General features: G+C 39.0%; 8 protein-coding genes across 8 annotated transcripts; 5 read left to right on the top strand and 3 right to left on the bottom strand.

The window, feature by feature from the left end:
- Positions 1-2807: 2807 nt before the first annotated feature.
- LOC311287728 (histone H1-like) lies at positions 2808-3413 on the top strand (the record flags this gene model as incomplete). The annotated part of the gene is made up of 1 exon (XM_084404758.1): positions 2808-3413. One exon carries the CDS (start codon positions 2808-2810, stop codon positions 3411-3413), a length of 606 nt encoding a protein of 201 aa, XP_084260884.1.
- A 746-nt stretch (positions 3414-4159) lies between these two features.
- Positions 4160-4598, top strand: LOC311288280 (histone H2A-like; the record flags this gene model as incomplete). The annotated part of the gene is made up of 1 exon (XM_084405608.1): positions 4160-4598. The coding sequence occupies one exon, from the start codon at positions 4160-4162 to the stop codon at positions 4544-4546; it is 387 nt and encodes a 128-aa protein (XP_084261734.1). The 3' UTR covers positions 4547-4598.
- Positions 4599-5896: 1298 nt separating this feature from the next.
- Positions 5897-6325, top strand: LOC311288492 (histone H3.2; the record flags this gene model as incomplete). Its single annotated transcript, XM_084405909.1, has 1 exon — positions 5897-6325. The coding sequence occupies exon 1, from the start codon at positions 5915-5917 to the stop codon at positions 6323-6325; it is 411 nt and encodes a 136-aa protein (XP_084262035.1). The 5' UTR covers positions 5897-5914.
- A 529-nt stretch (positions 6326-6854) lies between these two features.
- On the top strand, positions 6855-7325 carry LOC311286914 (histone H4). Its single transcript, XM_084403360.1, has one exon. It carries the CDS (start codon positions 6878-6880, stop codon positions 7187-7189), a length of 312 nt encoding a protein of 103 aa, XP_084259486.1. The 5' UTR covers positions 6855-6877; the 3' UTR covers positions 7190-7325.
- A 382-nt stretch (positions 7326-7707) lies between these two features.
- On the top strand, positions 7708-8347 carry LOC311287535 (histone H2B-like). Its single transcript, XM_084404428.1, has one exon. The coding sequence runs from the start codon at positions 7780-7782 to the stop codon at positions 8152-8154; it is 375 nt and encodes a 124-aa protein (XP_084260554.1). The 5' UTR covers positions 7708-7779; the 3' UTR covers positions 8155-8347.
- Positions 8348-20200: 11853 nt separating this feature from the next.
- LOC311287741 (histone H2B-like) lies at positions 20201-21061 on the bottom strand. The gene has a single exon (XM_084404771.1). The coding sequence runs from the start codon at positions 21051-21053 to the stop codon at positions 20679-20681; it is 375 nt and encodes a 124-aa protein (XP_084260897.1). The 5' UTR covers positions 21054-21061; the 3' UTR covers positions 20201-20678.
- A 1472-nt stretch (positions 21062-22533) lies between these two features.
- Positions 22534-23099, bottom strand: LOC311287118 (histone H4). The gene has a single exon (XM_084403728.1). The coding sequence runs from the start codon at positions 23078-23080 to the stop codon at positions 22769-22771; it is 312 nt and encodes a 103-aa protein (XP_084259854.1). The 5' UTR covers positions 23081-23099; the 3' UTR covers positions 22534-22768.
- Positions 23100-23259: 160 nt separating this feature from the next.
- Positions 23260-24690, bottom strand: LOC311288271 (histone H2A-like). Its single transcript, XM_084405594.1, has one exon. It carries the CDS (start codon positions 24686-24688, stop codon positions 24302-24304), a length of 387 nt encoding a protein of 128 aa, XP_084261720.1. The 5' UTR covers positions 24689-24690; the 3' UTR covers positions 23260-24301.
- Between the last annotated feature and the right edge of the window lie 1366 nt (positions 24691-26056).

The following is a 26056-nucleotide window of genomic DNA, read 5'->3' as shown; positions in this document are numbered from 1 at the left end:
CTTCCAGTTTCACCTCTGATATTATAACAATTGGGTAAGCTACTTGTATTACTACTACAAATGACATCTTCAGCAGTGTAATTAGATTAATGTCAATCTTTAGAAAGCATTGGTCTACTTATTACTAAATCACATATCAACCTCAACCACTTGAACAATACAAGGAGAGACAAGAAACTGCACTTTTAATGCTTTCAAATAAACAATATACAATTGCATGAATTATTCTTGAATTGACCAAAGTGTGTAGAGGGAGAAGGTTACATTAAAAATATACCTTTTAAAAATGTATGTTAAATATACAGAATTGTTCTATAGTCTAATGCAATTACATCAGATTTTACTTTGAATTACAGAAGAATTAAGAATAATTCCTTTAATTAAATTACAGCATTAATGTTTTTAATACTGTAAAATTACAGTAATGGTGTTCATACTGGTGAGAAATATGAAGACCTCTTTTTGTCTGGCGCTGTTGCCATGGTGACTCATAATTTCTGCGCTCCATTGATAATGGCTTTTTATAGTTGTGGTGCACGCGCTTAACTCAGAGTCAGTCAACTCAGAGTTGATTGAACTAACTATTTTCAGCTGATCTGTAACTGAAAACTCAGAGTTTCCCATCTCAGGGTAAGTCAACTCAGAGTTCAAGTTTTAACTCAGAGTTGGTTGAACCTCCTTTCTGAAACAGGCCCCTGGAAACCTTATAGATTGCATTGCAGTGCAGTTTGAAAAAAAAATATATATATATATATTTCTATGGAATTCTATGGGAACACTGGACGATTCTCAATTCGAAGATCATCAATTACTAAATTAGTTCATTTCATCTATAAAGCAGTTGTGCAAAAAAGGATGTCATCGTCCAGCTCAGTTTAGTTCTCAATCAGCAGTGTCAGTACAGTCAGATCAATAATATTGTTAAATATGAAGTATTCCCAACTAAGCAAGTCAGAGGCAACAGTGTCAAGGAAACAAAATTCATCAGGTGACAGAATGGAGGAAAAAACAGGCTCAGTCAAAACAGATGATGAGAGAAAATGGATTCCTAAATGTTAGGATAATATAGATATTATTTAGGATATATATAGATACATAGATATGTAAATCAAAGAGTTTTGCTCTCTATTCAGAGTTATTGAGTGGCTATTAAAAGAGAAAGAAACTGTGGCTTTCATATGAAGGTGCTGTTTTGGTCAGTTTGAAGCACACAAACATTATCCAAGCCTGTTTGGAGCTCTTATCTTCGCTCAGCAGATTTTTTTTCTCTAAACGTTTGAATAATATAAATTCACAAATTTGACTTGATAGTTTGTTTAAACTCTAAACGATCAATCAGACGACAGGAGGCATGTAGTATCGTGTACAACAGGTTTATCATTTAAAGGCTTATTTGTGTATCAAATATGATAAAGTCGCTTCATAGGGTTTCACCCAAGATTTCTCTCATCATTTACTCACCCTAATGTTGTTCCAAACCTCAATGGCTTTCTTTTTTCTGTGGAACATTAAAGATAATAATTTTGTCCATACAATGAAAGTCTGTGGTCACTAAACTGCTTACTTACTATCGAAATATATTGTGTTCTGTAGAAGAATTGTCCCTTTACCATTCAATGCAAATAAAGACACAATTAAACAAAGTGAAATATACTTCTTTTTTTTTTTTACAGCATGTAATAATCTAGATTATTGTAACATATTTTGGCCTCAGTCCCTGATGTTTTCAAATTGGAAAAGCTCCTGAATTTAGGCATAAGAGGTTGAATAAACTTCCACAAAACTGAGACCTGCAGCAAAACAAAATGTTTAAATTGTTTTAACGTCATTAAATGTGTTCTGTTATAGTCTGAGCAAATCCAAACGGAGACCCAGATGCAGTGATTTGGTTGTAACTGTAACAAACCAGACGAGACCAGTTAACTCAACACTAATCCATTATCCTCATCATTTCAGTTCACACTATAATTTAAAAAAAGAAAAACGATCTATCGAAATAAATATTTCAAACATAGAGGCCCATTGTACATACATGACTATGTTATGAATTAGCATGTAGTGGTTAAAAGGAAATTATGACCTGTGCTGTCTCTTGCTTTAAATTAGCAATAATTTCCATTCACATGGTTCCCTAAGAGATGAATGGCGAATCAGTAGACACAAATCCTTTATTACAAATAAAATATTCATGTTGTGATATGATGCTGGCCCACATCAACGATGTATTTAACGTGTTTAATGAGATAACATATTGATAATCTGCTGACCGAAGGTAAGGGCCAGACAGACTCTTGAGACTCCGGATGATGTTCGTGTGCTTCAAGCTGCCCAAAACAACAGCTGTATGAAAGCCTCCAAACGCTCATCGTTTATGCTGATTTCATTGTAGTCTCGTTTAGACTGTTTTCTGAGCACACAAATTACGCGTTCAGGCTTTTATCAACGTTCCATTAAAACTATACATCAGATTTGAGCACGGCTTTTCCCCGCGGCTGATGCTCGCCTTTGATTTGGTCTGACGAAGGCAAAAGTGACGTTTCCTCTTCGCGTTTTTTAGTCTCTAATGAAAGCCCAGAACCTCTGCTTGGTGTTCACTTAGTTTTGATTGTGATAAACTAGTTAACAGCTCCAGTTTTGCTCCAAATGTAAGAGAAGAAAACACAAGCGTCGGCGAGCAGCAGACACCGAGCGGTGCAGGTTGAGTCTACGAGGTTCTCATGTGTCATTTAAGACCGCAGCGCCGCTCGAGCGCTATTCATTCATTGCTGAAACTAAACAGTTTTTCAGATCCGATCAGAGAGAGAGAGATGGCAGAAACCGCCCCAGCCCCCGCTGCTGCCGCCCCGGCCAAAGCGCCCAAGAAGAAGTCCGCTGTGAAAGCCAAGAAAGCAGGTCCAGGCGTCGGCGAGCTCATCGTCAAGACTGTGTCCGCATCCAAGGAGAGGAGCGGTGTGTCCCTCGCCGCCCTGAAGAAAGCGCTCGCTGCCGGTGGATACGATGTGGAGAAGAACAACTCTCGTGTCAAGATCGCCATCAAGAGCCTGGTGACTAAAGGCACCTTGGTTCAGGTCAAAGGGACCGGCGCATCAGGCTCCTTCAAACTCAACAAGCAGCAAGCCAAGAAAGCGGCTCCAAAAGCCAAGAAGCCCGCAGCTAAGAAACCCGCTGCCGCTAAGAAGCCCAAAGCTGCAGCAGCAAAGAAGCCCGTCGCTAAGAAATCGCCGAAGAAGGTGAAGAAACCCGCCGCTAAAAAGGCGACGAAGAGCCCCAAGAAGGCCAAGAAACCGGCGACTCCTAAGAAAGCAGCCAAGAGCCCCAAAAAGGCAAAGGCAGCCAAACCCAAAACGGCGAAACCTAAAGCAGCAAAACCTAAAGCCGCCAAGCCTAAAAAGGCAGCTCCCAAGAAGAAATAAATCTAACGTTACTGTTTGTTTCTCAACGGCTCTTTTAAGAGCCAACCACTAAGTCTTGAGTAAAGAGCAAAACTCATGTTTTTGAATGATTTGTTAATTCTGGAATCAAATAGCCAAATATGTGACTTTAGACCACTTAGACTCAACAAATTTAGGTTTGGTAAAACTCAAGTAAATCATTTTTATTCGTAAAAAAAAGTGATTGAAAATGGCCAAAAAGCTTGTTAGATTAAAAGCAAACATTTAACACAGTAGCTACGACTCAAGGATGTTGATATAGAATATATACACAAACCACTATGCTGGAGAAATATGGGAATTCAAACAACCCCACAAGCAATAATGGCAGTGATCAAATTCTAAAATTACATTAAGGGTAATAATCTGGTCAATGAAACAGTATCAAATGTTGACTATACAATTATACACTATACAATGTGAACAAGTATAGTGTGTGAAATGTGTAGTACTTTTGGTACAGCATATAATATCCATTGTTGTACTTGTTTGAATTTTCTATCAAACATATCTGATTTAATCTCTTCTGTCTAGTAGTCAATACATGTGATCATTCCATAAAGGGGGTTGGGTTTTTGAGGGAAGTTCAGTGATTGGTTTGAAACTTATCACATTCTAAACCAATGGGCGACTGGCACTCTCGTTTAAAGATAGTATGAGCCAATACTGATCTTCTTTTGTTCTATTAACTTCGTCAGGATAATCTGTTTTAATTACTGATTTTAGTAATGAGTGGAAGAGGTAAAACCGGTGGAAAGGCTCGCGCTAAGGCCAAGAGTCGCTCTTCCAGGGCGGGACTGCAGTTCCCCGTCGGCCGTGTTCACAGGCTTCTCCGCAAAGGCAACTATGCCCAGCGCGTCGGTGCTGGAGCTCCGGTGTATTTGGCCGCTGTGCTCGAGTATCTGACCGCTGAGATCCTGGAGTTGGCTGGAAACGCCGCTCGGGACAACAAGAAGACCCGCATCATCCCTCGACACCTGCAGCTGGCGGTGCGCAATGACGAGGAGCTGAACAAGCTTCTGGGTGGCGTGACCATCGCTCAGGGTGGTGTGTTGCCCAACATTCAGGCCGTGTTGCTGCCCAAGAAGACCGAGAAGCCCGCGAAGGCCAAGTAGACTGACGGAAGCTTCTCTTCAAACCAAAGGCTCTTTTAAGAGCCACACAATTTCTCTCCGAGAGTTATTTCACAAATTGTATCACTATATAATCAATCCAGCATAGAATTAAATCAGTTTTGTACCGTACGTTGCTAATGTTGTTTTAAAAATAAACGTATATAAAATCTAAGAATTTTTAGTGCAAGTAACACGCTGTATTATTAACATATGGCACTGCGCGGTTATTTCCCCCCTTTGTGCGATGAAAAGTTTTGTTTCCACTGTATGTGCTCTATTTATTCGTATTCGCGTCTCAATTGTCGTCTTCAATTTTTTTTATATTAGTTAACATTAATCGAACAATTATGGGTTATGATACACAAATATAAGACTGATTTAATCTATTTTCTAGCGTTGTCTTTGTGTACCCCAAAAAAAAAGACTGATCTTGAAAGCAGGAGGCGCATGTCCAGGTCCAGAAGCCCGCGAAGGCCAAGTAGACTGACTGAAGCTTCTCTTCAAACCAAAGGCTCTTAAGAGCCACCCAATTTCCCAAGAAAGAGTGATTTAATTTACCCGATTTATATTTTGATTTTCTATTAAAGTTCCTTAGATAAAACAAATAATAAAGTTGCTGCAGAATGCACATGAATTGACTAGTTATTGTAATACACAATGCTGAAAAAAAAAAAAAAAAAAAATTCCCACAGGTTGAAGTTTGTTTCTTGTCTGAGATTACATTATACAAATGTTTTTTTGTTTTTCTTTCAATAAAGCTATTTATTTAAAATCTTAAAATTTGACTAGAAATACACATGGTCCCGAAATATATATATATATATATTTTTTTTTTTTTGAAAGTAAAGCATTTTCTAACTAACCACCACACTTTGTGAAGGTTTAATGAGGGCATTATGAAAATGTAGTTTTATTAGCATTGATAAAAATATTTAAGCTGATATATTGATACAAATAAATGTAAGAAATGTAATATATACCGTGATGATATAAGTATCTGTACTTGTCTAAGTTTTTTACTATATTATTTCCACAAGTCAAACTGTACATCCACTTAGTTTTTAAGAAACCTTAAAAATCACCTATTTTGGTTTGCATATTTAAAACTGATTTCGCCTAATCTATTTTCGTGGATACAGAGAAAAAGCAATGTACGTTTGGGCGGGAACCACAAACTGACGTCACTTGTTTGAAAACAGCTATTGGCCAACTGTCATTTACAGACGCCAGACAATAACCAATCGAATGCATCTGAAGCAAAGCCATCCAATGAGCGCATGGCAGCCCTGGGCTTAAATACGCGCTGTGTTCGACTGAACTGCTCAGTCTTTCGATCTGATTAAATCAGCATCTGGGCACGTTTAAATAATGGCAAGAACAAAGCAGACCGCTCGTAAGTCCACCGGAGGAAAAGCCCCGAGGAAGCAGCTGGCCACTAAAGCTGCCCGTAAGAGCGCACCCGCTACCGGTGGCGTTAAGAAGCCTCATCGTTACAGGCCCGGTACCGTGGCGCTGAGAGAGATTCGCCGTTACCAGAAATCCACTGAACTGCTGATTCGCAAACTGCCCTTCCAGCGCCTGGTGAGAGAAATCGCTCAAGACTTCAAGACGGATCTGCGCTTCCAGAGCTCGGCTGTCATGGCCCTGCAGGAGGCGAGCGAGGCTTATTTGGTGGGTCTGTTTGAGGACACCAACTTGTGCGCCATCCACGCCAAGAGAGTGACCATCATGCCCAAAGACATCCAGCTGGCCCGCCGCATCCGCGGAGAGCGCGCTTAAATTCACTACCAGTCATCCAAATCCCAAAGGCTCTTTTAAGAGCCACCTCCTTAACTCTATGAAAGATGATTTCCATATGGTTTTGAAATCGGAACTTCATATGTCACGGTGGTTTTATAAATGCTATTTTTATGTATTACTTAAATCTAAAAGCAAATTAAAGGAAATGAACGGTGGTTTTAGTATTATATTACTATAGTTAATATGCCATTTGTATGTTTACATGTATAGTCATTAACCCTCATCCTCTCCTTACCTGTAACAAATCCTTCCCTCGCGGGTCAAAATGACCGAAGCCCCCCAGAATAATTTGTCTACTTTTAATTAAGGGTTTTTATATTATTTAGTTATTAATATTACTTAAATTCTACTTATTTCCACTAGTATCAAGCATCAAAAGACTGACCTCGACTTGGTAATGCGTAACTGGTGACGTTTAATAGAACCGCCCATCAATGTGGTTTCAACTAGGTCCGCTAGCTGACTATAAACTCCTCTTCCCCAGTAGTTTTTCTGCCATTTACTGTTGTGGATTGAAGAGAATCTGCAGTCATGTCTGGAAGAGGAAAAGGCGGTAAAGGACTCGGGAAAGGAGGCGCTAAGCGTCACCGAAAGGTTCTTCGCGATAATATCCAGGGAATCACTAAACCCGCTATTCGTCGTCTTGCTCGACGTGGCGGCGTCAAGCGTATTTCTGGCCTGATCTATGAAGAGACTCGCGGTGTGTTGAAGGTGTTTCTGGAGAACGTCATTCGTGATGCTGTGACTTACACTGAACACGCCAAGAGAAAGACCGTCACCGCCATGGATGTTGTGTACGCGCTGAAGCGACAGGGACGCACTCTGTACGGGTTCGGGGGTTAAGAGATCCACGAAAAAGAAAAACCCAACGGCTCTTTTAAGAGCCACACACATTTACACACAAAGAACAAGTTTCCAAGTGGTTAAAAACTATATTAAGTGGAGTTCACCGAGATTGAGTTATTTATTGTTTACATTAAGTGATAAAATCGTTACTATAACATTTCTCTTAGGTCTTTATGTGCCAATTAAATATAGTAATAATATCCGTGGTTTTGCAGTATGAATTGTATTTTATTGTTTTCAAGTTGATTAAACTGAAATTATCAATATTGTACCTTCAATATTAAAAACTGCAGTGCATTACGTTACGAAAAATGCTGGAAAATGAAACGAAGAAACATGATGTAATGGGGGATGATAGTAGGACATGAGGCGATGGGCGGGATTAACATTTAAAGCCTGTGATTGGGTGTCCCACAAGTCAAGGAACGTTTAATATAACCAATGAAATCATTCTATGGGTTGGTCCAGGAAAACTAGCAATCAGAGAAGGTCGTACTTCCCTTTGGAAATTAGCATAGAGCAGTGCATAAAGCCCGCCTGTAGTATCACAGCTTTATTGGTCTTTGACTTTCTCTGACTAAATCATCATGCCTGAACCAGCGAAGTCCGCACCCAAGAAAGGCTCGAAGAAGGCCGTCACTAAAACCGCCGGCAAGGGCGGAAAGAAGCGCAGAAAGTCCAGGAAGGAGAGCTACGCGATCTACGTGTACAAAGTCCTGAAACAGGTTCATCCCGACACCGGGATCTCCTCCAAGGCGATGGGAATCATGAACTCTTTCGTCAACGACATCTTCGAGCGCATCGCCGGTGAAGCGTCTCGTCTCGCTCACTACAACAAGCGCTCCACCATCACATCGAGAGAGATCCAGACCGCCGTGCGTCTGCTGCTGCCCGGAGAGCTGGCCAAACACGCCGTGTCTGAGGGCACAAAGGCTGTGACCAAATACACCAGCTCAAAGTAGAGGAGTCAGCTCAACACACAACACAAAGGCTCTTTTAAGAGCCACACATTTTGTCTGCAGAAGAGCTTTGATCGTACACTGTTTTCTCATACCAAAGAAAAAGCTATTATCCGTCCTTCTGTGTTTATGCTGTTAAGCATCAGGTTTAGCAGATGAACAAGTTACAAACCTTTCTTTAAGATGAAATACCTTCACTCTAACAGCATGGCTTTGATCTTCAGTTAATGTAATTAAGTTCAGAAGATTTTCAACATTTAGTTTTGAATATTGTTTTTCTGCATAATCAGCTTTCTTTTACAGTAGCAGAAACTCTTCTGATAAATACTCTCAACACTATTGTTGATCATGTAGAGGAATGATGATGATGTGAAACTTGTGCTCCAGTAGTGCTGGGATTTACACACATGATCATGTCAACATTTACATTTTCCTCCACAAACCACAGATCAGTTATAAACTGCTGTCAAATACATTTATTTAGTTTGTCCCCGAGTGTCTTTAAAGGGAAACTGTCAACAAAGAATTTGAATGATGAAATGCTTTCAAATTATTTAATTACAGACACTAAATATATAAAGATGTAGTATTAAATTATGACTGAAACATTAAGACATTGTTTTTGAAATAGATGATGGTTTACAAATGTGAAAAACACCTCTATCAGATTGAAGTTTCTTCCTCTGTTACGGCGTACTGACTTTGGTTTTCACCAGATGAAACGTACTCGGTTACTAACGTAACCTTGGTTACTGGAAACAGGTTTCAGCACAAACACATGCAACGCCATTGCATCTCACTCTATAACTGTGCATCCATGTTTTTCTTAGGAAAAAGAGGAGGAGGAGAAGAAGTCAAAAGCGTGCACCTGATGTGGCCACTGTGCCATCTTGTGATGTGACAATGTGCAAGATTTATCAACTTACTGGTGGGTGGGACTTTTCTGGACACCAGCACACAATGTGGTTAAAGCAAATAAAATGGCAGACAAAATAGCAAAAGAATAGTACTAAAAGTAATCACATTGATTTTACAGTTAACATCAGAAACATCAGAAATCAAAATCATTATTAAAAAGGGATTGAAGAAAAGATGGCAAAGGTGATGGGAAGAAACAACAAAAGGGCATTGGTTTTGCAGGATTCAAAGGGAAGTGGGAGAAATGAGGTGTAACTACAGGAAGGAGTAGGAGGGACAAGATAATAATTCATCGGCTTAGGTAAACATTACACAGGGAAATGTGATTTCTGTGGGCAGGAAGAGTAAGCAGAACATGATGATTGTCAGAAATATGAAAGAGACAGAAGACATTGATCCAAAAATTCAAATACACTTTGATTTAATAGATCTTCTGTGGAAAGAGTAAAAATATATGTGCTATAATTTATTGTTTCAATTTAGAGAAACTCATTTAAAGGAGTCATGACCTGTAATTTTCACTTTTCCACGAGAATCAATGTATGTTATGAAGAGGCTTGTTTGAGATGCGCCTCGCCTCGCCTGAAATGTAGTCGAGAGGAGGAGTGAAAAAAGCGCAGGCAAGCCGGACAGTTCTCTCTTCACGCAGTGGATCTGACACCTGTGAGATCAAAGATGGATACCGCGGGATTCACGCTCGTGCACAGTGTTGCCAATAAACAAGACATCCAAAGTACTTGTTATTTAATTCCATTCCAAATACATGTTTATCAATATTTTTTTCTTTAATACAGACATGTGTTTTTATTTCTTTCATTTTTTTTTATAAAACATTAAATTGCATAGCCCAAAGAGATCGCACTGTCAGATAGTTTGGGAATATTCACACATAACATAGGCTATACACATAAAACATGATATTAGAGTTTTAAAATCAAACATTTTAAAAGACAACAATACATCACAGTTGTTTAAACCAATGAGCATTAAGCTGTGTCGTCAGCAAGTCGCTTCCCATCATGCTTTTGATCAGCGCAGTCGGTGGAGAGCAACTGCGCTTGACTGCAGAATCCGACACATGCGCCTTGCGCTCGCGAGAGATTTTTGACATACGTCAGCATGACATCAGAGCACTCGGACACATTTCTAACCGGCATGCATCTCGCGGTGATCGATTCTGCGCAGATTTTGCTCATCTCAAACAAGCCTATTCATTCGAGAAAGATGCAGAAACGTAGTGCACACGTGAGTTGCTCTGTGGTTGACTGCCAGAATCAACATGTAAATGTGTTTTATCTACCAAGAACGGACCAAACTATCAGGGACCAGTGGATTAAATTCATTTTTAATGACGCTGTTCCAACAACCCTTTCAACTGGCTTAACGTGTCTGCGCTAAACATTTTACACAGGAATCATTCACAAATGTGGGGCAATATCAGGCGAAGTTGGCATCGAAGCTCCGTTTGGTAGATAAATATAGTTTAAAATCTGATACATTGTAATTATGAAGTTTGCCCTCAGTGATAAACAGACAAGAAAATGATACAGCTATATTTTTATAGAATTGTATATTATATAACTATGACAACATATCATTGTATTAATTTTTTTATAAAATAGATAAGGATAGATAAATAAAACAAACAGTCAAGTAATAATAAACATAAAGAAAAACATCACGTTACATGTCTGTAGAAGAAAAATATTGAATGTCTAAAAAACCACAACGTGAAACGAGGCAAAAACACCACATGATAGCAAACGTTGATCTCAATAACCACTGTAAGCTGATAAAAAAAAGGAGACTACATCTCCGTTAATGTAATCTACATTAAATAAAAGGTAAACCTATGTGGGAGAAACTAGCAACAAACGTTTTAGCTCGTTACCGATGTTAATGTATGTCTCAGTCAAAATGATTGTCTTTACCATTCAGAGACATCTTGATGTAGACGTCCTTCCATCGACTCTACATCTTCCCTTTCCAGCTCTGGTTCAGAGTCTGGCTCATACATATTGCTTTTTTTTTAATGCGTGAAACAGTGTAAGCTCCAATCACCGGCCCAAAGACGGTGTCCGGTGTCTTGGTTCGAAGGGAATTCAGCGTGTATGTCTTTGCGGGCGCTTCTGGAAAAATCACTTTAATTTATTAAACAGTTAATTTCCAATTTTAATTCTGACTCCATGAATAATTTAATCTGACTCCAAATTGAAGTGACTCTTTGTTTTTTCAAATTTTCTATCTTAACAGCTGATCCTCGGATTAGTTGTGATTTAATTTAGACGAAAGATTATTCTGGGCATCTCATAATTTCAAATATTCGTTCATTACGGACCTAGTGTCACTTTGTTATAATAGTTGCAGCGTACAACATGTTAAGTCAGGGAATAGTCAGAAATCAGAAGGTCTTCCTAAGATGTGCCCCATGATCCATTCAAAGTGCCTTCAGTTTGATCTATCCTGGACAAAGATTTGCGGAAACACCAGACTACACTTTTAATCTACTGGAAAGAATGATTTCAGAAGAATGCAGAATAAATCAAGGTTAACATTTATTTTTGCCAGGCAGAATTAAGCATCAAATAAAAAGAAATAAAAAGAATTTAAAAGAATACATAATACACAACTGATCAGCATATAATAGAGACATCGTTCAAAATGCAATATCAAAAATAGTTTCAAAGAGTCAGCATACCTGGCAATACAGACACACAGCAACAGTGTGGGAAGTTCTATTCACAGATGCTTCCTTGAGTGGTTTGCCAATTCCCTTTAAATACCCAAGTGGAACAAAAGAACAATAAACATCTATCACCCAAGTATTTATTCAGCTTTTGCTGGACCCTTTCTCGTGCCCAAAGTGGTCACGCCAGAGTTTGGGGGATAAACACAAATGGTTATCTATTATCTTTATTGGGGCATCTCCCACACCAGAAGAACAGGCATTGTTTTCTTTTTTTCTGACTGTTCTGCGGGAATGAAACTTCTTTACCATTCGCACCAGAAGTATTTATTTTGACCTCTCATAAAACAGCTGGAGACAGTAGGTGTGTGTGTTTTGCATGACTGAATGAGACCTGGAGGGGAGAAGATAGTGTGAGGGGTCAGGAACTCAGCATGGGGGGAAGAGACGAGATTGAAGAAGTTGTGTTGTGCTCTCTGTCCCGTAGATCTCTTCTTCAGATTAGTGAGTTTTATTGCAGGTTAGAATTCTTGAATTCAGTCTTAGTAAAAGTCCATCCTTACAACAGAGAGAGGACAGTCACTCCACAGCTGGATCTCAGTCAGAGGTTATTTTAATGAGCATCTGATGAGATGCGCCACACTATTCATATGAGTCTCTGTCTCTTATTTCTGCTTGAGCACAATCAGTTATTGACAAATTCAAAGTTCTGTCATGAAACTCTAGATGGCGCTGGCTGACCGGTCTTTAACTCAGTCTGCAATCACATCATTCTCTATAAGGATTGCTAATGTGACGTCATCATGACGTATTCCCAGTGGTGAACGCAAAGCATTTTGGGAATCCGCGGCACAAACATAAGGCGCCAAACTTCATTGCATGGAGGGAAGAACGCAGTGTTCAAGATGCCTGCATTTTGTAGGATTATATTCTGTTTTTCACGCTAATTTTTCATTATTTTCATGCCAGAACACTTGCCTGCTATGCCAGCCTGGCCAAACATACCCATAATTCTTTGCGTTCTGAAGAGGTTGCCGCCCATTTGGTCACATGTCTTAGCGATCTCTATAGCAGTGGTTCCCAATTCCAGTCCTCGTGACCCACTGCTCTGCACATTTTGTAGGTCTCTCTTATCTGACACACTCAGTTCAGTTCATGGAGTCTCTCCTAATGAGCTGATGATCTGGTTCAGGTGTGTTAAAATAAGGGAGACATACAAAATGTGCAGAGCAGTGGGTCACGAGGACTAGAATTGGGAACCACTGCTCTATAGGGCTCTGTAATGTTGCTCAATAATGTTCTTGTGTTTCTGTTTTTCAGTGTCAGATTCAGGTCAGATTTCTGTCCTCAAAATCCTCAGTTCTCTTGTGGCTGCTTCTCCGTATCTGCTAGCGACAGTCGTGCTGCTTTATAAATGTTACAGAGCAAGAGGTAAAACTTCTGTCTGATCTCTCTCTCTCTCTCTCTCTCTCCTAAATACAGCAAGAAAAAAAAGGAAGTTCATGTTTTATTAAATTGCTTATTTGGGCAAGCCAAAATGGCAATCTGGTTGTCCCGAAAAAGAAAATGGAATGATGGTGGATCAATTGATGTGGTTTCAGTGTTACAGGGGTTAATAAAATCCCGTATAAATATAGAGTTTAGCTATTACAAGTTGGTTAATGATTTGGATGGTTTCAGAGGTAAATGGGGCATAAAAAATGTATTTGTGATGTTGACATTGATGGATGTCTTCAAATTTATGTATGAGTGAGTTTTGTAGTAGAGGAAATGTAATAAAAAGAGGGTTTTTTTATATATATATATATATGTCTTGAGTTTCTGGTTTTGTTTTTTTAAAATTCATTGCTCTCATTCTAGTTGGTTTTAAAGGTTTTCTTTTTTTACTAAGAATGTTGAATCTTTAATGTTTTTGTAAATAAAGTGATCTTAAAGTCAAAAGTCTCTCTCTCTCTCTCTCTCTCTCTCTTTTTTTTTCCTATCTTTTTTTGTTATTTTAATTTTTTTTTTCCTTTTCTTTTTTTTTATTTTTTTTATTTTCTTTCCCCCTCGTTTTTTACATAGAGTAGGAGAGAAATTGTATTTTTTTCCTCTCAGTGTGTGTGCGTTCTGAGACGCCAGAATGGCGTCTGTTCCCACGCCGGGAACGCCAACACTGTCACTGCGGAACGGGTGCAGGTGTGTGCCGGAGCCCGGAGTGACAGTGGAGGATCTGCTGCTGGTGATAGGAGAGCAGGTGGATTTTGAGAATGTCGTATCGGCCTCTCGGATGAACAAAGCAGTTGTTGTGTTTTTAAAGTCTGAGGCGCTAGTTAATCAGTTGACTGTCAGTGGTATATGGGTGAAGGAAGCATATGTTCCGGTAACCCCGCTATCCGCTCCAGCAACTAAAGTCACCATTTCAAATGTCCCGCCTTTTTTTTTATCTAATGATGTTATCACTAAAGAGTTGCAAAGATTTGGTAAAATCGCGGGTCCCGTCCGAATGATTCCCTTAGGTTGTAAAAACACCGCGTTAAAGCACGTCCTTTCGTTTAGACGCCAGGTTTACATGTTTTTAAATTCACCAGAGCGAACTTTGGAAGTCTCTTTCCGTGTCATTCAAAGTGGGAATTCTTTCATGGTTTATGCCACTACTGACAGTCTACGCTGTTTTGATTGTGGAGATCTGGGCCATAAGCGCTTCGCGTGTCCACACAGAGACGAACAGCGCGAGTCTACATCTCACGCAAATAACATTGATCAATCAGCAAATAACACGGGAACACGGAACGCTGAGGAGCAGGATAAAGTCATTACAGAGGAAGAGCAGGGACAGCAGGAGGTGAGTGAAAATAATGTAAATATTGTGAGTGAGGAACAACCTGGCTGCAGTTATGTTTCTGATAAATCAGTGTGTGCGTCTAATGTTGTTGATAAGAGTGAGACTCAAGCTGATGCTGAGGTTGTGTGTCAGAGTAATGATACAGTACAGGTAGAAGGTGAAGAGGAAACCATGGCTGATGAGATGGAAGATTTGTCTCAGTGTAGTAATGATGGAATGAAAGATGATGAGCAGTGGTCAGAGGTTGTAAAAGATATGTATACTGTTGAGCAAATCAACTCTTTTCTTGACAAAACAAAAGGAAAACCCGGAGTTGAAATAGCTGACTACTTCCCTGATGTGGAAAAGTTTATTTCTTCGGTAATGTGGGCTAGAAAAATGAGCAACTATGAAGAGCTTTCACAACAAAAGAGGTTTCGTTTAAAGAAACATATAACTACTTTAAGAGTAGGTAAGAAAGCAGGAAAAGCGAGGGGGAAAGCTAAATAATAATGACTGTTAATTTCTCTTTTCTTTACTGCTTTCTTTTTCTCTCTCTCTTCCTTATGGAGACCTTACGGGTGGGTTCCCTAAATGTAAATGGGATGAGGGATGGGAAGAAAAATTGGTTACTTTCAGAAACTATACGCCTAAAAGATCTCAGTGTTGTATTTTTGCAGGAGACCCATAGTGACCAAAGTAATGAGGTTGACTGGGGTTTGTGGTGGGAAGGAGAGAAGTTTCTCAGTCATGGGACTAATCTTAGTGCTGGAGTGGCTGTGCTTTTTTCCTCTGGTCTTAATGCAAAAATTTTATTGAAAAATGAGGTAGAACCAGGGAGATTATTACTTATTCGAGCTGAAATTAGAAATCTTGTTTTTGTGTTCATAAACATTTATGCTCCTAATTTAGGACCAGATAGGTTGCAGTTTTCTAACAAACTGGAGAAAATTTTGAGCCAACAGCAGGATGGGGATTTAATAATATTAGGAGGAGATTGGAACTGCACTTTAGATTTCACAAAAGACAGGAATGGAGAAGAACCTCACGCACAGTCAGCTGCAGGTTTAGCCAATGTGATAAAAAAACTAAATTTATCAGATGTATGGAGGGAACACAATCTATCAGCACAACAATATACATGGGTAAAATTTAGTAATGGTAGGATTTCTGGGGCACGATTGGACAGGTTCTACACATCACACAATATGAGAAACAGAGTTAAACACAGCTATCACTCCTATATCCTTTTCTGATCACAAACTCATTACAATAAAGTGTTCATTGGTGAAAAGAGCTCAAAAGAGTTACTACTGGCATTTTAACATTAAACTTCTGGATGATAAGTACTTCTGTGAGAATTTTGGAGTCTTTTGGGAAACCTGTAAAACTGAGAAATGTTTATATGAAAGTATAATTCAGTGGTGGGAAATCAGCAAGATTCATATAAAAGGGTTCTGTCAGCAATATGCAACCCATTCTTCTTTGGTTTTAAAAAAGACATTAGAGTTGCTAGAAAAGGAGATCATTGACATTGAGAAGACAATGACTGTTAATGATACTGCAGATTTACAAGAGCTGTGGACAGAAAAGAAAAACCAGTTGAGCCTCATTCTAAATGAAAAAGTTAAAGGTGCCCTTGTAAGGAGCCGTTTTTTAACAACAAGGGACATGGATGGTCCTACATCTTCTTTTTTTAATTTGGAGAGAAAAGCTGGACAGGAAAAGCAGATGTACTGTTTAAAAGAAAATAATGGAAAAGAAACCTCTGATCCAGTCACAATGCGTAGAATCGCTGTGGATTTTTATTCTGATTTATTTAATGCTGAAGCCTCGGATGAACAGTGCACAAATGAACTGCTTCAGGACCTTCCTGTGTTAACTCCAGAGCACAAACAGTTGTTAGAGACTGAGCTCACCTTTGAGGAGGTCACCGCTGCAGTCATGGGGCTCTCTTCAGGACGGGCACCTGGCTTAGATGGATTACCTGCAGAGTTTTATAAGAACTTTTGGACTGTTTTAGGACACGACTACTTTGAGGTTTTGCAAAACTGCATTACAGAAGGAATCCTTCCCACAAGCTGTCGGCGGGCTGTTTTAACACTACTTCCAAAAAAGGGCGATTTAACGCTATTAAAGAACTGGAGGCCTGTAGCAATTTTATGCTCAGAATACAAAGTATTTTCTAAATGTCTGGCCAACAGGCTAAATACTGTATTGTATGAAATCATACACAAAGACCAGTCTTACTGTATAAAAGATCGATCCATCACAGATAATTTGCATTTGGTACGGGACATGCTTGATTTTGCTTTTCAAAATAATATTAATATTGGGTTTCTGTCATTAGATCAGGAAAAAGCTTTTGACAGAGTTGACCATACTTATCTTTTTAATACGTTAAAGGCTTTTGGATTTGGGGATGTTTTTATCTCTAAGATTAAACTGTTATATACTGAGGCTACGTGTATGGTTAAAATGGTTGGTGGCCTCAGTACTCCTGTGAAGATCCACAGAGGTATTCGGCAAGGGTGTCCTCTCTCGGGTCAGCTGTACAGCATAGCTATTGAGCCTCTGTTATGTAGATTAAGAAGACAGCTCACTGGTTTAAATGTTAGTACACTGGTTTTTAAAGAACCTACTAAACTCTCTGCATATGCAGATGACATTACAGTGTTAATTAGTGGTCAGAGTGAGGTTCAATCTTTAAAAGGAGCTCTAGAATGTTACGGGAAGGCATCTTCGGCTAAAGTTAACTGGGGTAAAAGTGAGGCTCTTTGGTGTGGTCTTGGTCTGAATAGTCCAGCACTTCCTGGTGGATTACAGTGGGGGAGAACAGGTTTTAAATATCTTGGGGTGTTTTTAGGAGTAGACGAATATAAAAGGAAAAACTGGGAGGGCCTAGTGGAGAAAGTGTGTGATCGGTTGTCTCGCTGGAAATGGTTGCTGCCTCGGCTGTCCTACAGGGGGAGGGTCCTGGTCTGCAATAATCTGGTGGCTTCATCGTTATGGCACAGGATGATGATTCTAGAGCCTCCAGAGGAACTAGTAAGGGAAATCCAGAAAAATCTGGTGGACTTTTTCTGGTCGGGACAGCACTGGCTGAGGGCGCCAGTACTGTATCTGCCTATTCAGGAAGGAGGACAGGGGCTGGTCGACATCAGTTCCAGAATCCGAGCATTCAGGCTCCAGGCGGCTCGGAGACTACTCTACGGGGAGCATGTGAGCTGGGCTGAGGTGGCCTGTTCCCTTCTGAGGAGAGCTGGTAACATGGGGCTAGACCGACACCTTTTTCTCATGGACATCAACAAGTTGGACTTAACAGGATTGACACCTTTCTACCGGTCAGTACTGAGAGCATGGACACTTTTAAAAATATCTCGGGAGCCAAATGGTGCGCTGGCCCTGTGGATGAGGGAAGAACCCCTGCTCTTAAACCCGGCACTGGCTTTGGACATTTTTAACTCAGTCTCCCTCAGAAGAGCTTTATGGTCTGCAAACATTACTAAAGTTGGACTTTTGATCTCTGAGGATGGGTGGATATCTGCTGAAAATTTGGCTCAAAAACTGGATATTAGATCAGTTCGAGTGGTGGAGAGAATGCTGACTCAAATACGGGAGTTCTTGCCCCAGGAATATAGACTGGTTTTAGAGTCATCTGGTGGGGAGGAGGAAACCTCTACTTTCCCAGAACTGGCGTTTTCAGCAGAAACTGGAATATGGCAAGAGACTGAGGGAGGCCTGCTTTCTTTTAAGACCCCCCAGTTGGAACTTTTTAGTAACACTGGGAAAAAAGCTTTTTATGTACTGTGTGTGAAAGTGTCACATCTGCACTCGCTTGAGAGTGTGAGAGAGTCCAAGTGGCAGGAGTTTTTTGGGCCAGGCGCTTCCCCTAAAGGCTGCTGGAGGTCCCTGTACAAGACTCCTAAAGAGAAAAGGTCCGGAGACCTTCAGTGGAGGATTGTGCATGGGATAATAGCCACAAACAGACACAGAGCACACCTTGACCCACAGGTAGGGGAGGGCTGTCCATTCTGTGGGGTGCAGGAAACAGTTTTTCATTTGTTTTTTGATTGTTTTAGGCTAGAGCCATTATTTAACAAATTAGAAGAGTGGTGTCTGACCCTTGGGGAAGGTTTTATGCCTATGTTTTTTTTATTTATGGGCCTAAATACAGCAAGAAAAAAAAGGAAGTTCATGTTTTATTAAATTGCTTATTTGGGCAAGCCAAAATGGCAATCTGGTTGTCCCGAAAAAGAAAATTGAATGATGGTGGATCAATTGATGTGGTTTCAGTGTTACAGGGGTTAATAAAATCCCGTATAAATATAGAGTTTAGCTATTACAAGTTGGTTAATGATTTGGATGGTTTCAGAGGTAAATGGGGCATAAAAAAAATGTATTTGTGATGTTGACATTGATGGATGTCTTCAAATTTATGTATGAGTGAGTTTTGTAGTAGAGGAAATGTAATAAAAAGAGGGGTTTTTTTTAATATATATATGTCTTGAGTTTCTGGTTTTGTTTTTTAAAATTCATTGCTCTCATTCTAGTTGGTTTTAAAGGTTTTCTTTTTTTACTAAGAATGTTGAATCTTTAATGTTTTTGTAAATAAAGTGATCTTAAAGTCAAAAGTCTCTCTCTCTCTCTCTCTCTCTCTCTCTCTCTCTCTCTCTCTCTCTCTCTCTCTCTCTCTCTCTCTCTCTCTCTCTCTCTCTCTCTCTCTCTCTCTCTCTCCTCACTAAAGCAATCAATTTTTTGTGTATTTCAGTTTCATCTGCTGAAGACCAAAGTCAGTACGTCGTAACAGAGGAAGAAACTTCAATCTGATGTTAAAGAGTTAATTCTGTCCACGTTTGAATGTTCTGTCAGCAAAATATTGTAGTTCGTTCTTATAAGCTTTATATTTGTCATAACCTCATGTTGTTAGCCTGTTCTTCAGTAGTGAAAGCTTGACAATGATACTGTTGCTTGTTCTAGTTCGCTTGTTAGAGTATTATTAATCATACATAACATAGTTTTATTCTGTATAAATTAATTCTGTTGAAATAAAGTGTTTTTTAGAGGTGTTTTTCTTGGTTTTTCACATTTGTAAACCATCATCTATTTCAAAAACAATGTATTAATGTTTCAGTCATAATTTAATTATATATTTATATATTTAGTGTCTGTAATTAAATAATTTGAAAGCATTTCATCACTCAAATTCTTTGTTGACAGTTTCCCTTTAAAGACACTCGGGGACAAACTAAATAAATGTATTTGACAGCAGTTTATAACAGACTCAAACACTCAGAAAGAGTTGAACCAGCAATACTTGCCTCTGATCAAGACTATAATCAAATTACTTTGTTAAATAATTGAATGATTTTTTTTTGGCTTGACTAAGAGACTAAAAGAGAAGCATTGGGTAAAATTATATAGTGATTCAAAAAATTTTTTATCCTTTATTTATCCAGGTAAACTGTTTGAGAACCACTTCTCATTTACAAACATGACCTGGCCAAGAGGCTGCAGGAATAAATAGAAACTGTACATAGTCATTCACATGACACATAGAACAAGCAACTTAATTAAAAAAGGGTAGACCACAAAGAAAAAAAGAATGAATAAAGTGTCATAATGGTTTCATTATTAAACTCATAAATTTTACTCACAGTGGAAATCTGATCTGTGGTTTGCGTTTGGTGGAGGAAGATGTGAATGTTGACATGATCATGTCTGTAAATCCCAGCACTACTGGAGCACAAGTTTCACATCGTCTTCATCATCATTTTCCTCTACAGGATCAACAATAGTGTTGAGAGTATTTCTCAGAAGAGTTTCTGCTACTGTAACACAAAGCTGATATAATATTCAAAGCTAAATGTTTTAAGTGTTCTGAACTTAATTACATTAGCTGAAGATCAAAGCCATGCTGTTAGAGTGAAGACATTTCATTTTAAAGAAAGGTTTGAAACTTGTTCATCTGCTAAACCTGATGCTTAACAGCATAAACACAGAAGGACGGATAATAGCTTTTACTTTGGTATGAGAAAACAGTGTACGATCAAAGCTCTTCTGCAGACAATATGTGTGGCTCTTAAAAGAGCCTTTGTGTTGTGTGTTGAGCAGACTCCTCTACTTTGAGCTGGTGTATTTGGTCACAGCCTTTGTGCCCTCAGACACGGCGTGTTTGGCCAGCTCTCCGGGCAGCAGCAGACGCACGGCGGTCTGGATCTCTCTCGATGTGATGGTGGAGCGCTTGTTGTAGTGAGCGAGACGAGACGCTTCACCGGCGATGCGCTCGAAGATGTCGTTGACGAAAGAGTTCATGATTCCCATCGCCTTGGAGGAGATCCCGGTGTCGGGATGAACCTGCTTCAGGACTTTGTACACGTAGATCGCGTAGCTCTCCTTCCTGGACTTTCTGCGCTTCTTTCCGCCCTTGCCGGCGGTTTTAGTGACGGCCTTCTTCGAGCCCTTCTTGGGTGCGGACTTCGCTGGTTCAGGCATGATGATTCAGTCAGTGAAACTCAAAGACCAATAAAGCTGTATTACTACAGGCGGGCTTTTATTCACTGCTCTATGCTAATTTCAAAAGGGAAGAACGAGGCTCTGTGATTGTGAGTCTTTAACCCATAGAGTGACCTCATTGGCCACATTACACATTCACTGACTTGTAGGCGGGCCAATCAGAAGCTTTAAAATATTAATCACGCCCATCTAGAAATGCCATCCTCCACATCGACTCCATTCCTTTGTTTCATTTTCCCGCATTTTTTCCTAATGAATAAGTGAAATATTGTGAATAATTTCCATTTTTTTAACGATATGCAGAGGATTCTATATTATTTTAACGTTTATTTAGAAGCAGAAACAGCACAATGTATTAGTACTCGATGTAAACTCCATGAATTCACTATAATTTCATAATACTGTGAAATCTTTGAAAGATATGCATATTGAGATCCAGATTTTTTTTTTTTAATTAGGTATTTTTCCATGTCATTGCATTGTTTATTAATTTGTCAACATAATATTTCATAGGAATATTGATGTAGCGGCCCTTCAGCTTCGTAGAAAAGAGGCAGAGAGTTATTGACGGGTGCTTTCGATTTATTTTGTTAAGATGCAATAAACTTCATTGCTGAAGTGTTCATTGTCTCGTTTCTTTGTTGCAAACGTTCTCCATGCATCACAACACTGTGTTCACACATTGACTTCATAGCACCATAACAATCGCATCACAGCACGGTAGCACCGTAAAACTACAAAGAAAACAAAGAAACAATACATAAATATCAAAAGCAAAATAAACTCAAACAACATACACAAAATAAACCGTGTTCAAAGAAATCAACAAATGGTACCAAAGAAATACAGGGAAAACAAACTAAACATACCTCGCTCTGCTTGCCAAAGGGATACTAAAGCTTAAAGCTTGAACCATTTTCTCAAGCTGGTTAGCTCAAGAACAAACGTGACAATACTCTTACTCTGTTTCCTTTTCCTTATATGCAATAAATGTATTCCGCCATCTAGTGGTGACGCAAAGCAAAACAAATTAAAGGGGAAGGCCATTACAATTGATATATAGCCTAATTTCCTTCTCTATTCACATTCGTCTCCCAAAACCCCATATATTTTCCCTAGATGTTGATTTATGACAATTTGAAAACGAGTCTGATTTAAATAATACAAAATATTATATTTACATAAGAGTGCTATCACTAAATTAATGTCAGTCACGTTTAAAGACCAAGCAGAAGTTGTTGTAATGGTGAAATATCCTCCAAACATTTGGTATCTCTGGAAAGCCCTGAATGTGCTCTTCTATAGGACTTATGTGTTGTGTCAGAGATATACACTAAAATATAATGTCCACTACAGTAAAGAATATATTTTACTTTTATAGACATGCATACAAATGTAAGAACAAGCGTTAGTGAACTACATTACAAATTATTGCACAATGAACACGAACGCCCACAGCTCTTTTAAAACAAAGTTTATTTAACTGCAGAGCACAATCGTTTGAGTAACAGTAAAATATTAAGTGAATTATTTTTACTTGCTCAAGAAAACATTTAAGGCGATCACAATCATGAATTTACTTTATCACAAAAAAATATATATACAATTTCAGCATCTAGTAGAAACTCATTCTTTGTGTGTAAATGTGGGTGGCTCTTAAAAGAGCCGTTGGGTTTTTCTTCTTCGTGGATCTCTTAACCCCCGAACCCGTACAGAGTGCGTCCCTGTCGCTTCAGCGCGTACACAACATCCATGGCGGTGACGGTCTTTCTCTTGGCGTGTTCAGTGTAAGTCACAGCATCACGAATGACATTCTCCAGAAACACCTTCAACACACCGCGAGTCTCTTCATAGATCAGGCCAGAAATACGCTTGACGCCGCCACGTCGAGCAAGACGACGAATAGCGGGTTTAGTGATTCCCTGGATATTATCGCGAAGAACCTTTCGGTGACGCTTAGCGCCTCCTTTCCCTAGTCCTTTACCGCCTTTTCCTCTTCCAGACATGACTATAGATTCTCTTCAATCCACAACAGCAAATGATAGAAAAACTACTGGGGAAGAGGAGCTTATAGTTAGCTAGCGGACCTAGTTGAAACCACATTGATGGGCGGTTCTAGTACGTCACCAGTTACGCATTACCAAGTCGAGATCAGTCTTTTGATGCCTTATACTAGTGGAAATAAGTAGAATTTAAGTAATATTAATAACGATATAATTTAACTATATAAGTATATAAAAATAAACTTAAATACGTTTAAAAAAAATCTAAAAAACAAACAAACAGACAAATACAAATGATATAAGCTTTCTAGACAAAAGAAAGGTATAATCAAAGGGCTTCAGTGACCTGCGAGGATTTGTTACAGGTCGGAGAGGATGAGGGTTAATAACTACACAAACATACAAATGATAGCATAACTAAATATAGTAGCATAACACAAAAACTTAAACCACCATTCATTTCCTTTAATTTGCTTTTGGATTTAAATATATAAAAATAGCATTTTATAAGACCACCATGACATATAGAAGTTCTTATTTAAAAACGCCGTAATATGTAAATCATCTTTCATTGAGTCTTAAAAGAGCCTTTGGGTTTATATCAAAGAGTATAGAAAGTTACTTCTATACTCTTTGTTTATATGACTGTTTCTGCTGTGGATTTAAGCGCGCTCTCCGTGGATGCGACGGGCCAGCTGGATGTCTTTGGGCAGGATGGTGACTCTCTTGGCGTGGATGGCGCACAAGTTGGTGTCCTGGACCTGGCCAATGGCTGTGCGCCTCCTGCTTTCAAGATCAGTTTTTTTTTCGGGTGCACAAAGACAAAGCTAGAAAATAGATTAAATCAGTCTTATATTTGTGTATCATAACCCATAATTGTTCGATTTATATTAACTAATATAAAAAAAATTGAAGACGAAAATGGAGACGCGAATACGAATAAATAGATCACATACAGTGCAAAAAATCTTTTCATAGCACAAAGGGGGGAAATAACCGCGCAGCGCCATATGTTCATAATGCAGCGTGTTATTTGCACTAAAAATGATTAGATTTTATATACGTTTATTTTTAAAACATTAGCAACGTACGGCACAAAACTGATTTAATTATATGCTGGGTTGATACCTATATAGTGATAAAGTTTATGAAATAACTCTCTCTCGGGGAGAAATTGTGTGGCTCTTAAAAGAGCCTTTGGTTTGAAGAGAAGCTTCCGTCAGTCTACTTGGCCTTCGCGGGCTTCTCGGTCTTCTTGGGCAGCAGCACGGCCTGAATGTTGGGCAACACACCACCCTGAGCGATGGTCACGCCACCCAGAAGCTTGTTCAGCTCCTCGTCATTGCGCACCGCCAGCTGCAGGTGTCGAGGGATGATGCGGGTCTTCTTGTTGTCCCGAGCGGCGTTTCCAGCCAACTCCAGGATCTCAGCGGTCAGATACTCGAGCACAGCGGCCAAATACACCGGAGCTCCGGCACCGACGCGCTGGGCATAGTTGCCTTTACGGAGAAGCCTGTGAACACGGCCGACGGGGAACTGCAATCCCGCCCTGGAAGAGCGACTCTTGGCCTTAGCGCGAGCCTTTCCCCCGGTTTTACCTCTTCCACTCATTGCGGCTTCGGATTGTTTACTAGAGAAGCGAGAAAAACAAGAATATGCGGCTGCTCGTTGTGAGGTGACTTATAAAGAAAGCGTGCTAGTCTCCTATTGGCTGAAATCTGAAAACATTCCCAGCCAATCAGTGATCTTCCCTCTGAACACCCTTTCTGCTACTGACACTCAAACACGTCACGCTGTAGTATCATTTAATGCCGCTAGTCTTCCTTTTAAAGGGTAATGGGCTTTATTTTAATGGTGATAATGTTAATAATGTGTGATTAAAAGTTAAACGAGTCGGTCTTGAATCAGAATAGTTTCATAGTTTACTGGTATAAATATGTAAAAATGTAAACATGTAGGCTAAACATGTACGTACATTCTATGGAAATGTAAATTTTTCTGTCCCTTGCCTTTACAGAAATATTAACCTTGAAAAACACTTTAGGGTTAAAATGTCTTTATATTTTAAAATTAAACAATATGTTATTTGACCAATTACACCTTCTTGAGCCATCAATGTGTCAATATTTGTTTTTTAATTAATTAGAATTCAAGGCACCACAGAAGTGCTCGTCCACACAGTTATGGGAAACTGCTTTATGTTGAGGTCATTTACAGGTGTCTACCATTTAAGATACAATAATGTATACATAACTATAAAAATATAACTCAACGTCCTTCTTCCAATTTCCTGAAGATCTATGAAGAAAGGTCCATGATAAGTCCACTGTCTATTTTCAGTTATCAGAAATGTTCTCATTTATCTCATGATTTCATGAAGCTTCTAGTTAAACTCACTGGTATGACTTACTTTATTGCTAGGGAATTGTAAAAAAAAAAAATATATATATATAATAAATATAATAATAATGATAAATAAATAAACTAAAATATAAATGTATGAATATAAATGTATTAAACTACTTAATTTAGTTAAGTATACCATGATTTACAAAATGTGCTTGAGACCTTGCAGCAGCCATTTTGTAAATTGAATTTTTCATGAAAATTGTCACTGGTGTTACTGTCACTGGTGTCACCTGTCACCTAACACCCGTGACTCCCATTTATAGATAAACTTTATTCAAAGCTATTCATTTAGATTGTATGCCAAATGTAACAATTTAGTCTCATCTACTTAATTATAGTTGAAGAATAAGGATAGTTGGTCTTATCTCACTGGTGATTTAATTGTGTCACATATTGTCTGCAAAAGAGCTTTGATCGTACACTGTTTTCTCTTTTTGTTCTTTTTTTTCTTTGTTGTCTGTCCTTTTTTAATTCAATTGCTTGTTCTATGTGTCATGTGTATGACTATGTACAGTTTCTATTTATTCCTGCAGCCTCTTGGCCAGGTCATGTTTGTAAATGAGAAGTGGT

This window comes from Rutilus rutilus, assembly GCF_951802725.1.
Source record: "Rutilus rutilus genome assembly, chromosome: 3".
NCBI lineage: Eukaryota > Metazoa > Chordata > Actinopteri > Cypriniformes > Leuciscidae > Rutilus > Rutilus rutilus.
The sequence above is the reverse complement of the archived record's forward strand: the minus strand, read 5'-3'. Positions and strand labels throughout refer to the sequence as shown.